The sequence below is a fragment of the Zonotrichia leucophrys genome, unplaced genomic scaffold (assembly GCF_028769735.1).
Source record: "Zonotrichia leucophrys gambelii isolate GWCS_2022_RI unplaced genomic scaffold, RI_Zleu_2.0 Scaffold_34_1600103, whole genome shotgun sequence".
Taxonomy (NCBI): Eukaryota; Metazoa; Chordata; class Aves; order Passeriformes; family Passerellidae; genus Zonotrichia; species Zonotrichia leucophrys.
Window position 1 is genome coordinate 400532 of NW_026992239.1, and position 13939 is coordinate 414470.

The 13939-nt window shown below is 66.4% G+C and overlaps 2 protein-coding genes across 6 annotated transcripts in view; both read left to right on the top strand.

Moving 5' to 3' along the window:
- Positions 1-7725, top strand: part of LOC135460260 (spectrin beta chain, non-erythrocytic 1-like) — a 33912-nt gene extending 26187 nt beyond the window's left edge. Inside the window, exons 27-35 of one of the 2 annotated variants that reach the window (XM_064737015.1) lie at positions 602-740; positions 1791-1875; positions 3205-3401; positions 4393-4553; positions 4724-4802; positions 4895-5043; positions 5983-6156; positions 6767-6809; positions 7352-7725. In XM_064737015.1, the coding sequence (XP_064593085.1) occupies positions 602-740; positions 1791-1875; positions 3205-3401; positions 4393-4553; positions 4724-4802; positions 4895-5043; positions 5983-6156; positions 6767-6809; positions 7352-7582 (1258 nt within the window). In that variant the 3' untranslated portion in view covers positions 7583-7725. Of the gene's footprint in view, positions 1-601; positions 741-1790; positions 1876-2203; positions 2454-2610; positions 2801-3204; positions 3402-4392; positions 4554-4723; positions 4803-4894; positions 5044-5982; positions 6157-6766; positions 6810-7351 lie in introns of those variants that run through there. The other variant, XM_064737014.1, reaches the window with a different exon arrangement.
- Positions 7726-8442: 717 nt separating this feature from the next.
- LOC135460330 (RNA-binding protein 4B-like) lies at positions 8443-13175 on the top strand. 4 transcript variants are annotated; one of them, XM_064737119.1, is made up of 4 exons: positions 8443-8495; positions 10025-10446; positions 11489-12190; positions 12654-13175. In XM_064737119.1, the coding sequence occupies exons 2-3, from the start codon at positions 10035-10037 to the stop codon at positions 12181-12183; spliced, it is 1107 nt and encodes a 368-aa protein (XP_064593189.1). In that variant the 5' UTR covers positions 8443-8495; positions 10025-10034; the 3' UTR covers positions 12184-12190; positions 12654-13175. The 4 variants fall into 4 exon arrangements, with proteins under 4 accessions (XP_064593189.1, XP_064593188.1, XP_064593190.1 ...); XM_064737118.1 differs by having other exon boundaries at positions 8461-8522; XM_064737120.1 differs by lacking the exon at positions 12654-13175 and adding an exon at positions 10712-10815 and having other exon boundaries at positions 8461-8522; positions 11489-11624.
- Positions 13176-13939: the final 764 nt, after the last annotated feature.

A 13939-nucleotide genomic window follows, 5' to 3' on the forward strand; every position in this document is an offset into this window, starting at 1 on the left:
TGCAGGACAGGGGGACATGGGACACGTGGGGACACTGTGGGGACAGGGGGAAGGTGTGGGATGGAGGACATGGGGACACCACAGAGATGGGAGGGACAAGCGGACCCCATGAGGACAGGAGGACATGGGGACACAGGACAGGGGGACACAGGGACACTGTGGGACACTGCAGGGACAGGGGGGACAGGGGGACACTGCGGGGGCACTGCAGGGATGGGGGGACTGGGACTGGGAACATGGGGACACTGTGGGGACACTGTGGGGACAGGAGGGACACGGGGACACTCTGGGGATGGAGGGGACACTGTGTGGACACGGGGACACTGCAGGGACAGGGGGGCACAGCACTGGGACACAGGGACACCGTGGGGACATGGGGACACACAGGGACATGAAGGCACACGTGCAGACAGCCCTGGGGACATGGGGACATCTCAAGGACCCCGCAGTGACCCCAGCGCGGGGCTGTGACCGTGGCCACCCTGGTGGCCCAGCCCTGCCCGCCGTGCCCAGGCAGAGCCAGGAGGTGACCCCGGGGTGACCCCCTGGTGTCCCCATAGTGACCCCGTGGTGACCCCCTGGTGTCCCTGTCCCCTGCCAGGGATGTCACCGCGGCCGAGCTGCTGATCCAGCAGCACCAGGGGCTGCGGGCGGAGCTGGAGGCGCGCGAGGGCTCCTTCGGGGCGGCCGTGGCCGCGGCCACCGCGCTGCTGCAGCGGGGCCACCACGACGCCGACAAGGTGGGACAGCCTGGCACCGTGGCACCACCCCAGCCCTGTGTCACCCTGGCACTGTGTCACCCAGCCCTGTGTCACCCTGGCCCTGTGTCACCCTGGCACTGTGTCACCACCCCAGCCCTGTGTCACCCTGGCACCCTAGTCCTGTGTCACCCTGGCACGTGTCACCACCCCAGCCCTGTGTCACCCTGCACTGTGTCACCCTGGCACTGTGTCACTCATGCTGTGTCACCCTGGCACCGTGGCACCACCCAGCCTGTGTCACCCTGGCACTGTGTCACCTCAGTGCTGTGTCACCCTGGCCCTGTGTCACCACCCCAGCCCTGTGTCACCCTGGCATTGTGTCACCCCAGCCCTGTGTCACCCTGGCACCCTAGTCCTGTGTCACCCTGGCACTGTGTCACCTCAGTGCTGTGTCACCTGGCACCGTGTCACCCTGGCACTGTGTCACCCCAGCCCTGTGTCACCCTGGCACTGTGTCACCTCAGTGCTGTGTCACCCTGGCACCGTGTCCTCATCCCCACCTCTCCATCCTTGGCACTGTCACTGTCCCCAAGTCCCCAGCCCCCCATCCCTCATTCAAATCCTTGTCTCCAGGGTGCTGTCCCCATCCTGTGTCCCCTCATGTCCCTATGTCCCAACCCCACCCCTGTATCTCCATCCTCATGTCCTTGTCCCCATCCTGTGTCCCCTGATGTCCCTGTCACTGTCCCTGTGTCCCAACCCCATCCCTGTATCTCTGTCCCCATCCTGTGTCCCCTCGTGTCCCTATTGCTGTCCCTGTGTCCCAACCCCACTCCTGTATCTCCATCCTCATGTCCTTGTCCCCATCCTGTGTCCCCTGATATCCCTGTCACTGTCCCTGTGTCCCAACCCCACTCCTGTATCTCCATCCCTGTGTCCCCTCGTGTCCCTGTCACTGTCCCTGTGTCCCAACCCCACTCCTGTATCTCCATCCCTGTGTCCCCATCCTGTCCCCAAGCTCCTCCCCTCCCCTGTGCCCACGAGCGTGTCCCAATCTTTGTCCCCTCCCCTGTGCCCGTGTCCCCCCAGCTGTCCCAGGAGCTGGCCGAGCTCCAGGAGCGCCGCAGGGACATCGGGGAGCGCTGGCAGGACAAGCTGGAGTGGCTGCAGACTGGTGAGGGCTGGGGACACCACATGTCCCCCTGATGTCCCCCCCGTGTCCCCTGTGTCCTCTCATGTCCCCTGTGCCAGGCCCCCACCCAGAAGGTGCAAACTGAGGGGTCCCTGTGCCCGTGTCCCTGTCAGAGGGGGACAGGGGTGGCAGAGGGGTGTCCCTGTGTCCCCTCCCAGTGCCCAGGGGTGGCTCTGGGGTGTCTCTGTCCCCTGGTGTCCCCTCCCAGTGCCCAGGGGTGGCTCAGGGATGGCACAGGGGTGGCACGGGGATGGCACAGGGATGGCACAGGGCTGTCCCTGTCCCCTGGTGACCATCCCCGTGTCCCCAGTGCTGGAGGTGCTGGTGTTCGGGCACGATGGCCATGGTGGCAGTGCCCAGGGGTGGCACAGGGGTGGCACAGGGATGGCACAGAGCTGTCCCTGTCCCCTGGTGACCGTCCCCGTGTCCCCAGTGCTGGAGGTGCTGGTGTTCGGGTGCGATGGCCATGGTGGCTGTGGCCTGTGTTCCCTCTCATTGCCCAGGGATGGCACAGGGATGGCACAGGGATGGCACAGGGATGGCACGGGGATGGCACAGGGGTGGCACAGGGGTGGCACAGAAGTGCCCCTGTCCCCCTGGTGACCATCCCCATGTCCCCAGTGCTGGAGGTGCTGGTGTTCGGGCGCGATGGCCATGGTGGCAGTGCCCAGGGATGGCACAGGGGTGGCACAGGGATGGCACAGGGATGGCACAGAGCTGTCCCTGTCCCCTGGTGACCGTCCCCGTGTCCCCAGTGCTGGAGGTGCTGGTGTTCGGGCGCAATGGCCATGGTGGCTGTGACCTGTGTTCCCTCTCATTGCCCAGGGATGGCACGGGGATGACACAGGGATGGCACAGGGCTGTCCCTGTCCCCTGGTGACCGTCCCCGTGTCCCCAGTGCTGGAGGTGCTGGTGTTCGGGCACGATGGCCATGGTGGCTGTGCCCAGGGATGGCACAGGGGTGGCACGGGGGTGGCACAGGGATGGCACAGGGATGGCACAGAGCTGTCCCTGTCCCCTGGTGACCGTCCCCGTGTCCCCAGTGCTGGAGGTGCTGGTGTTCGGGCGCGATGGCCATGGTGTCTGTGCCCAGGGATGGCACAGGGATGGCACAGGGATGGCACAGCCCTGGCACAGGGATGGCACAGGGATGGCACAGAGCTGTCCCTATCCCCTGGTGACCGTCCCCATGTCCCCAGTGCTGGAGGTGCTGTTGTTCGGGCGCGATGGCCATGGTGGCAGTGCCCAGGGGTGGCACAGGGATGGCACAGGGCTGTCCCTGTCCCCTGGTGACCGTCCCCGTGTCCCCAGTGCTGGAGGTGCTGGTGTTCGGGCGCGATGCGGCCACGGCCGAGGCCTGGCTGGCCAGCAGGGAGCCCCTGGCCCGCGCCCCCGAGCTGGGCTCCAGCCTGGCCGAGGCCGAGACCCTCCTGAAACGGCACCAGAGCTTCCAGAAGGCGGCGGCAGCCTGGGAGGAGAGATTCGCTGCCCTGAGCCGCCTCACCACGGTGGGGACACGGGGACAGGGGGGAAAATGGGGACACAAGGGAAAGGGGGACATGAGGGACCCAGGGGGACACGGGGGGACAGGGGGATGGGGGGACATGGGGGAAAATGGGGATGGGGGACATGGGGACATGGGGGACATGGGGACAGGGGAAAATGGGGGACATGGGGGAAAAGGGGGGGAAAGGGAGAAATGGGGAGGGGCACATGGGGGACATGGGGAAAGGGGGGATATGGGGGGAAATGGGGACATGCGGGGACATGGGAACATGGGGACATGGGGGGAAAATAGGGACGGGGGACACGGGGGGACATGGGGACAGGGGGGAGTGGGGAGAACAAGGAGACATGAGGGGAAAAAGAGGGACATGGGGGAAAATGGGGGAGAAATGGGGAGGGGGCATGGGAGAACATGGGGACAGGGGGGACATGGGGACAGGAGGGGAAAAGAGGGACGGGGGGACATGGGGGGAATGTGGGGATGGGGGGACATGAGGGACCGAGGGGACATGGGGGGGAAAATGGAGACGGAGAAAATGAGGGACATGGGGGGACATGGGGAGGAAATGGGGAGGGGGACATCGATGACATGAGGGGGACATGGGGGGAAAATGGGGAGAAATGGGGGGGAAATGGAGACACAGGGACATGGGGGGATGGGGGCAAATAGGGGAAAATGGGGGAGAAATGGGATGGGGGAAATAGGCGGAAAATGGGGACACGGGGAGATGGGGGGAAAATGGGGAAGGGGCACAGGGGGAAAATGGGGGAGGAATGAAGGGGAAATGGGGAAGGGGCACAGGGGGAAAATGGGGAAGGGGCACAGGGAGGGGACATGGCGAGGACAAGGGGGGGTGGGCACTGGAGCCACTGTGACCCCAAGGGGACACAGCTGAGGGTCCCTGTGTCACCCCCACGCCCTCGGGGGTGTCCCCATGGGATCCCTGTGTCCCCCCGTCACCGGGGTGTCCCTGACCCCCCGATCCCCCCCAGCTGGAGGAGAAGGAGCGGCGGCGGCGGCAGCAGGAGGAGGAGGAGGCGGCGAGGAAGCTGCAGCCCCCCGAGCCCCCCCCGGCGCAGGCCCAACTCGGGGGGACCCCCCCGGTGGTGCCCCCCGAGAGCCAGGACGGGGGAGGGGGCGGGGAGGGGCCGAGGTGAGGGGGGGCCAGGTGGAGGGGGGGGATTTTGGGGGGGGAACATTGAGATTTGGGGGGGTTGGGAGACTGCAGCTCCCACGGGTTTGGGGGGGGAAGGAGATGTGGGATTTGGGGAGGGGGCTCTGGGGGTGACAAGGGGGTGTCCCCCATGTCCCCACCACCCCCAGGGCCACGCCCACCCCCCAGAGCCGCCCCCCGGAGCCCCCGGCCCTCAACGGGATCCGCCCCGACGGCGCCGCGGGCCAGGTAACGCCCCCCGACCCCCCCCCAAATGCGGGGGGGGCACCCCCGAACCCCCCTGTGGGACCCCCCCCCCTCATTCCTGTGCCCCTCCCCAGGTCCCCAAAGCGGCGCAGGAGGGGGGGCCCGGCCCGGGGGGAGGGGCGGCCACGCTGCCCCCCCGCGCCCCTCCCCCGCCCGAGACCCTCGAGGGGGGGCTGTGCCGGAAACAGGAGCTGGAGGCGCCCGGCAAGAGAGCCACCAACAGGTGAGGGGGGGACACACCTGGGGACACATTGGGGACATGGCCGGGCCTTGGGGACACACCTGGGGACACTGCCGGCCCTTGGGGACAGCCTGGGGACGCCTGGGGGCACACTGGGGACATGGCCTGGCCTTGGGGACACACCTGGGGACACTTGGGGACGCCTTGGGGACACTGCCGGCCCTTGGGGACACCTTGGGGACACCTGGGGACAGCCTGGGGACATTGCCCAGCCTTGGGGACACACTGGGGATGGGCTGGGGACATGGCCTGGCCTTGAGGGCACCCTGAGGACACATTGGGGACACCCGGGGACAGCCTGGGGACACATTGGGGACACTGCCGGGCCTTGGTGACACCCTGGGGGCACCTGGGGACAGGGCCCAGCCTTAGGGACACGCCCCATTCATTGCCACGCCCCTTCTCCCTTCCCACACAAGCCACGCCCCCGATGCACACAGACCACGCCTCTTCACACGCCCCCACGTCACTGCCTTATATGGGCATAATAACCCCGCCCACACAACCGCGCCCTGCCATGACCACGCCCATTAAGTGCCACGCCCCTCCCTTAAAGTCACAACGGCCCCCAGGTCCTGGCAGAGCCGGGGCTGTGTCTGCAGGGGTGGGGGTCCCCTAAACCCCCCCTAAGACCTCCCCCAGGTCCTGGCAGACCCAGGGTTGTGTCCTGAGGGGGTGGGGGTCCCCTAAACCCCTCCTAAATCCCCCCCATTACTCCCCCCCAGACCCCAGGCAGACCCCAGGCTGTGTCCTGAGGGTGGGGGTCCCATAAACCCCCTGTGACCCCCCTGTGCCCCCTCAAGGTCCTGGCAGAGCTGGGGCTGTGTCTGCAGGGGTGGGGGTCCCCTAAACCCCCCCTAAGACCCCCGTGTGACCCCCTCAGGTGGGAGGGGTCCCCTAAGCCCCCCCTGTGCCCCCCAGGTCGTGGCAGAGCCTGTACTGCGTCCTGCGGGGGGGGGTCCTGAGCGTGTTCAAGGACGCGCGGGGGGCTGGGGCGGGGGTCCCGTACCACGGCGAGCCCCCCACCCCCCTGCGCGGGGCCCGCTGCCAGCCCGCCACCGCCTACCGCAAACGGAAACACGTCTTCAGGCTGGGGTAATGGGGAGGGGGAAATTGGGGAAAAATGGGGGGGAGAACGGGGGGTAAACTGGGGAGAGAATGGGGGGGAAATGGGGGGAGAATGGGGGTAAAATGGGGGGAGAATAGGGAGAAAACTGAGGGGAAAATTGAGGGAAAAACGGGGGGAAATTGGGAGAGAACTGGGAGGGAGATGGGGAGAGAATAGGGAGAGAATGGAAGGGAATGGGGGAAAATGGGGAGAAATTGAAGGGAAATTGGGGGAGAATGGGGGGAGAATAGGGAGAAAATTGGGGGAAAATGGGGGGAGAATAAGAAGAAAATTGGGGGAGAATGGGGGGAGAATGGGGGAAATTGGAGGGAGATGGGGGAAAAATGGGGAGAAAAATGTGGAGGAGATGGGGGGAAATGCAAAGCAAAATGGGGGAAAATGGGGCAAAAATGGGGTGAGAACAGGGTGGGAAATGTGGAAAAAAATAGGGAAGAAAGGCAGAAACAAGTATGGGAGTAATGGGGCAGATGTGCAGGGAAATGGTGAAAAATGGGGAGGGGAAGATGGGGAAAAATGGGGGGACACGAGGGGGTCACAATGGGGGGGTCCTGGAGGCTGATCCCGGCCCCCCCCCAGGCTGAGCGATGGGAAGGAATTCCTGTTCCAGGCTAAGGACGAGGTGAGACCCCCCCTCCCATTGTCCCCATTGTCCCGTCCATGTGCCCGATGTCCCCTGATGTCCCTTGCCCCCCCCCGTGTCCCCACTGTCCCCTGGTTGTCCCCAGCCCCCCCCCCCCTGTGTCCCCATTGTCCCTTTGGTGTCCCCCTATGTCCCCTGCCAACCCCTGTGTCCCCACTGTCCCCTGGTTGTCCCCACTGTCCCTGATGTCCCCTTGGTGTCCCCATTGTCCCCTCGGTGTCCCCCAATGTCCCCTGCTCGCCGCTCCCCGCCTGTGTCCGCAATGTCCTCCCAATGTCCCCTGACCCCTCTGTATCCCCTCAGTGTCCTCGGCTGTCCCCAGCCCCCCTCCGTGTCCCCACTGCCCCCTCAGTGTCCCCACTGTCCCCAGTGTCCCCATTGTCCCCTCAGTGCCCCCACTGTCCCCTCAGCGTCCCCACTGTCCCCCCCATGTCCCCACTGTCCCCTCAGTGTCCCCACTGTCCCCTCAGTGCCCCCTCTGTATCCCCTCCGTGTCCCCATTGTCCCCATGTCCCCCCCAGGCCGACATGTCCCTGTGGCTCCGGGCCATCGAAGCCGCCGCCGCCTCCGCCGGGGCCGTGCCGGGCTCGGGGGGGCCCCGGGAGGGTTCGGGGGTGCCCGGGGGCCCCCCCAAGGCGATGTCGAGGGCCCTGAGCCTCCCCCCGGTGCCCCCCCCGGCCGAGGGAGCCCCCCGGGCCCGCGAGCACAAGGAGAGGGAGAAACGCTTCAGCTTCTTCAAGAAGAACAAATAGGGAGGGAGAGTTTGGGGGGGTCCCGTGGGATGGAGGGACACGGGGGGGACACGGGGGGGGCTCGGTGTGTGTCCCCCCCCATCCCCTGTCCCGGTGATGTCACTGTGCAGCCCCCAAGCCCCCACCCCAATAAAGTGATTGGAGACAGAGATTGGGGGGTCTGAGTGTGCTGGGGAGAGGGGGGGGGGATTGGGAGGGACTGGGATGGATTGGGGGGGACTGGGAGGGACTGGGGGGCACTGGAGGGAACTGGGAGGGATTGGGAGGGGTTGGGGGGCACTGGGATGGACTGGGAGGGACTGGGATAGGATTGGCAGATACTGGGGGGGACTGGGATGGACTGGGAGGGATTGGGGTGGACTGGGAGGGACTGGGAGGGGTGGTATTTGAGGATTTTGCCAGTGCTCCCAATACCCACAGCGCTCCCAGTACGGCTCCTAGTACAGCTCCCAGTGCTCCCAGTACAGGCCCAGGGCTCCCAGTAGAGGCCCAGCGCTCCCAGTACGGCTTCCAGTGCTCCCAGTACAGCTCCCAGTACTCCCAGTACGGCTCCCAGTGCTCCCAGAACAGTTCCAGCGCTCCCAGTACGGCTCCCAGCGCTCCCATTACAGGCCCAGTGCTCCCAGTACAGCTCGCAGTGCTCCCACTACAGCTCCCAGCACTCCCAGTACAGTTCCCGGTGCTCGACGCCCCCCCCGCCATGAATGGACCGCCCCTGCCCCCCCCGCCGTACCCGCATGGACCGCTCTACCCTTCGCTCCGCCCCTTCCCTCCCGTGATTGGCTGCGACCGCGCTGTGGGCGGAGCCGCCTGGCGGATCGATGACCTCACGCTCCGGATTTTGACGGACAGCGCCGGAGACCAATGAGCGTGCGGGAGGCGGGGCGAGGCCGGGAGACGCCGCCGCCATTTTGTGAGCAGCGCGCGGCGGACGGGGCAGGTGGGGGCGGGGGGGGCCCGGGGGGGGTTTCGGGACCGGGAACCGGGGCCGGGACCGGGGGGGACACAAGGGCCAGGCCCGGCCATCGCCCCGCTGGGGCCCCCGCAGGCCGCGGCGGATGCGATCCGGGACGGTTCGCGGGAGATCTCGGGCCTGTGGAGGGGAGGGGTTTGGGGGGTCCCGGATCTGAGGGGTCTCAGGCCTGAGGGGGATCTGAGGGGGACAAGAAGGGTTTGGGGGGGGTGGTCTCAGGCCTGGGGGGTTTTGGGGTTCGGGGCGTGGCGCTGCCCTCTGGGGGTCGCAGAGATTTTGGGGTGTTTGGGGGCTCTGCCCAGCAGAACAAGGGCTGTCACAGACTGAGGTGCATTTTGGGGTTTCAGGGGTTTAAGGTGTTTTTGGGGTTTCAGAGGTTTAAGGTGATTTTTTTGGGGGGTGTTTGTGGGCACGGTGTAGGAGGGGGGACAGCAGAGCTTTGGGGTGTTTATTTTGGGGGGGATTTGAGGTGTTTGAGGCTCCGCCCTGAAGGAGCAGCAGCAAAATTTGCGGGGGATTTGGGGTGTTTGGGGCTGTGCCCTGTAAGAGGGGCTCAGCCCCGGGGGGCTGCCATGAGGGTTTTGAGGAATTTGGGGTGTTTGGGGCTATGCCCTGAATCAGCAGGGGCAGAGTTTTGGGGTGTTTATTTGAGGAGATTTGGGGTCTTTGAGGCTACAGCCCCAGGGACACACAGAGACATTTGGGGGCGTTATTTGGGGGGTGTTTCGGGGTCCAGCCCTGAGCACAGAGCAGGTTTGGGGTATTTGAGGAGGATTTAGGGTGTTTGGGGGCACAGCCCCAGGGATTGGGGTGTTTCAGGAGATTTGGGGGCACAACCCTGGGCACACACACAGAGATTCAGGGTGTTTATTTCATGATTTGGAGGGTACAGCCCCAGAGGATTGAGGTGTTTGAGGAGGATTTAGTCTGTTTGTAGGCACACTCACAGAGGCTCAGGCTGTGTTTTGGGGGAGCACAGCCTTGGGCAAACAGAGGTTCAGGGTGAATTAGGGGGTTTTTGGGCACAATCTCAGGCACATGCAGCACAGAGGCTTGTGCTGTTTTTGGGGGGTTTTGGGGCTGTTTTTTGGGCACAGCCTCGGGCACATGCACAGAGGCTCTGGCTGTTTCTTGTGGGATTTTGGGGGGCAAAGCCCTGGGCACAAATAGCGAGATTCAGGGTGATTCAGGGAATTCACACTCACAGAGGCTCGAGCCGTTCCTTGGGCCGTTTTGAGGCTGCTCCTCGGGCTGTTCCTCGGTGTGTTTTGGGGTTGTGTGTGGGCTGTTCCTCGGGGGCTTTCAGGGCTGTTCCTTGGCCTGTTCCTCACGCTGTTTTGGTGCTGTGTGTGGGCTGTTTCTCGAGGGCTTTGGGGCTGTTCCTCACGGTGTTTTGAGGCTGCGTGTGGGCTGTTCCTTGAGCTGTTCCTTGGGGGTTCTGGGGCTCACGGCGGCGCTGTCCGGCGCAGGCGGGTCGCGATGGTGAAGCTGTTCATCGGGAACCTGCCGCGGGAGGCGACGGAGCAGGAGATCCGCTCCCTGTTCGAGCAGTACGGGAAGGTGCTGGAGTGCGACATCATCAAGAACTACGGCTTCGTGCACATCGAGGACAAGACGGCGGCCGAGGACGCCATCCGCAACCTGCACCACCACAAGCTGCACGGCGTCTGCATCAATGTGGAGGCCAGCAAGAACAAGAGCAAGGCCTCCACCAAGCTGCACGTGGGCAACATCAGCCCCGCCTGCACCAACCTAGAGCTGCGCGCCAAGTTCGAGGAGTACGGCCCCGTCATCGAATGTGACATCGTCAAGGACTACGCCTTCGTGCACATGGAGCGGGCCGAGGATGCCGTGGAGGCCATCCGGGGGCTGGACAACACCGAGTTCCAAGGTGAGCCGCGGGGCTGGGCGGTGGGAGGGCTCCGGGGTCCATGGTGGATGCTCCCGCCGGCCCCGGCTCCGGGGTCGATCCCAGACGTGACCACGGCCGTCTCCGCGGGGCCGTGCAGCGCCCTCGGGGCTCTGGGGTTGGTGTCGGTTGGTGCCCGCCCCGCCGCAGCTCCCGGGGCCGCCCGCGCGGCGCGGCCGGAGCGAGGGCTCGGGCTCGGGGGCTCTGGGCCGGGGAGGACGGGACTGACCCATCTCTGATTAACCAGCACGGCCGCCCCGCAGGAGGACCCCGACGGCGACGTCCTGTGCCGGGCCGGAGCAGCGGGTGACGCCAGGCTGCCGCCCGCCCTTGTAGCCTTTGCCCAGCCTGGTAAGAGGGTGACGGAGGCGCCCGACCCCGCGCCCGGCGTCGCTCGGGCGCTCGACGGGGCCGAGCGGCCGGACTCGAGCCGCGGCGCTGGCGGCGGTGATGGCGAGCGCGTCTCCCGGCCGGGTGCTCAGGGCGGCGTCCGGCGCTTCACCCACGTGGCGGCGGGGCTGGACCGGGCGCTCCCGGTGCTGCCGGGGCTTTACGTGTCCCGCCGCCCCCATTCCGGGCCTTCCCCAAAAAACAATGACCCAGCCGGGCTGGCACAGCTGCACCCAGAGCTGTCCAGGCTGCGTCCGCGCTTGGCTTTGCCTCGTGCCGCGATCGGGCCAGGCCCCGTTCACTCTGGGGTGCTTCCCGGTGTCGCATCCCTCTCTCCGCCGCTCCGGCGTTTTCCGGCGCGAAGCTTTGCCGTCACACGGGGCCGGCAGTGCCGGCTCTGACCCCGGGCTGCCGGGGCTTTGCTGGGCCGGCCGGTGCGGCCGCGCTCGGCCGTGGCAGCACGTCCCGGTCGGCCGCTGTCCGGCGTCCATCTGGTGGCTCACGCTCGGTCCCGCGGCGGCTCCTCCCGCGCCGGTGGCTGCGGAGGGCTGGGGGGGTGGCAGCCGGTGCCGTCCTGTCCCACCAGTGCCCCGGCACGGCCGCACTGACCCTGCCTCTCGCGTCTCTCCCCAAGGCAAGCGGATGCGCGTGCAGCTGTCCACCAGCCGGCTGCGGACGGCGCCCGGGATGGGAGACAAGAGCGGCTGCTACCGCTGCGGGAAGGAGGGGCACTGGTCTAAGGAGTGCCCGGTCGATCGCCCGGGGCAAGTGGCGGACTTTGCCGAGGCCTATAACGAGCAGTACGGAGCCGTGCGCACTCCCTACACCGCGGGCTATGGGGAGACCGTGTATTACGATGAGGCCTACGGCGGGATGGCCGACTACTACAAGCGCTACCGCGTCCGCTCCTACGCCACGGCCTCGGCGTACGACGCCTACGCGGAGCAGACCATGGCCCAGTACTCCCAGTACGCCCAGTACTCCCAGGTCCAGTCCTCGGCCATGGCCGCCACCACGGCCATGGCCGGCCGCATCCCCACCACCTTAGACGCGTACGACCGAGCGCTGCTGCCCACCCCGGGCGCGGCGGCCGCCGTCGCCGCCGCCGCCGCCACCGCCGCGGCCGCCGCCGCGTCCTCCACGTATTACACCCGGGACAGGAGCCCCCTGCGCCGCACGGCCGCCGCGGCCAGCACCGTCGGAGAGGCGTACACGTACGAGCGTGGGCAGCTGTCGCCCGTCTCCTCGGTGGCCCGGGCGTCCCTCTACGACATGCAGCGCTTCGGGCGGGACCCGTACGCGGACCGGGCGCGATACTCCGCCTTTTGAGCCGGAGGTGAGCGCGTTGTTGGCTCTCGGCACTGCGGGGTGGCCCCGCTGCCGGTGGTCCCGGTTGTGCCAGTTGAGGTTGAGGCGGGTCACGGGTCACGGTGACACGGACAGGCCCCACGGGCGTTAAAGCCCGGCCGTGGCGAGGAGGCGCCGTGGTGAGCGGAGCGGTGCTGGTGTCACTGTCGTGGCTGTAACTCACGTTCCTGCTGGGCCGGGCGCCGTCCCGGCACAGTCCCTGCGGGGTGGGGGGTTCCCGCAGAGCCCCCGGCCCGGGGGCAGCTCCTGCTCGCTCGGGCCGTGCCCAGGTCCCGGCGGGCCCAGGCTCCGAGGGGGCCGGAGCCCCGCCGCTGCTCCACGTCAGGATTCTCTTGCTGCCAGGAAGCCGCAGCTCCCCAGGGCACCGGGGCTCGGCACGGTTCCGGATCGGCCCCGGGGGCACCTGCGCCAACTCCTCTTTTCTCTTACAGGTAAGATTTGTGCGGCTGGACGTCGGGGTCCCGTCGCACGCCGACTCGGCGCCGCGCGTCTCGGGCCGCGCCGGGTGCCACCGCCGCCGCGTGCCGCTCCCGGGCCCGTTCCTTACGGACGCGCGGCTCGTCCTCAGCCCGGGCAGGATTAGCTCAGCCCCTTCCCCAGCTTCCCCCGCCCCCCTGGGCAGGATTTTGCTTTTCCAGGTAGTTTTGGGTCCCCACCCCAGGCTCAGGTGTGAGCGCGCAGCCGCAGCCGTCCCCCAGCGCCAGCTTTGCTTTGCTTCGCCGCCCCCCCTGCTCCCCCGGAGCTCTTCCCGAGTCGTCGTTTTGCCTTTTTTTTTTTTTTTTTTTCCTTTATTTTTTAAGAGGGTGGATAATCCAGTGGTAGGTTTTTAGCCCAACGCTGTAGCTGACCGGAGGCCGCCGCGCCGCGCCGGCGGGGGTGGAACCCCCCGAGTGATTTAGAGTCCCCCGACCCCACTTTCCGGTAAAATAAAACTCAAAATTTTTAACAAACGGCGCTGGCTCCGCCCACAGTTCTTTCTTTGCACTCACGTCCCCTCAGAACACGGCACGGAACCTTCTGGACTCCCCGGTGCTGCCTGTGCCCTGGCTGGCTCTGCCCCCAGGGAGGGGCTGCTGCAAACGGGAACACCCCCAAAACCATCCTTGAGCCCCCAGAGGGGCACCCAGGGGTGACAGAGGGGCTTTAACCCCCAGCTCTTCCTCCTCCCATGAGCAGCAGGAGCTGCCACTTAACCTGCCCAGGGCTAATTAGTCTGCAGACTGTCTTGTTTGTCCCCAGACTGGTACATTATGTCCTTAAAGTGGCTCGTTTGTCCCCAGATTGCTCCTGCCTTGCGGTGTTCATTAATTAAGGTCATTAAGCCCAGGACGTGGCTTTGGTGACGCTGCCAGTTCTGCCTCGCCAGCGCCGATCGGTGCCGTGATCACCCGTGGGTGCTGCCATCGCCACACGTGGGGACGTGGGGCCAGGGGTGTGCGACCACCCTGGGGAGGAGGGGAGAAGACTCAGATCCTCCTGCCTGCTAATTAGCGCGGTGGTTAATGAGCCTTGGCCATCCCTCCTGTGGCACAGCCAGACTGGGCTGTGACCGGTCCCTGGGGAGAGCTGGGGACAGGAAGCGCCTCTCACGGTGGTGACAATGGTACCTGACACGGCACACACCACCCCTCAAAACCAGCTTTTCTCACCCAAAACAAGCCCCAGCACAGGTCAGTGCCGGTGATCCTGTGCGGTGGTGTCGTGGCAGGGCCGAGTC

What these genes read in the sequence shown, in the direction of transcription:
- LOC135460330 (XM_064737119.1), top strand. Translation starts at nt 10,035, where the DNA reads ATGGTGAAGCTGTTCATCGGGAACCTGCCGCGGGAGGCGACGGAGCAG. An exon ending in GGACAACACCGAGTTCCAAG is followed by an intron (nt 10,447 to 11,488) that starts GTGAGCCGCGGG and finishes TCTCTCCCCAAG; the next exon opens with GCAAGCGGATGCGCGTGCAG.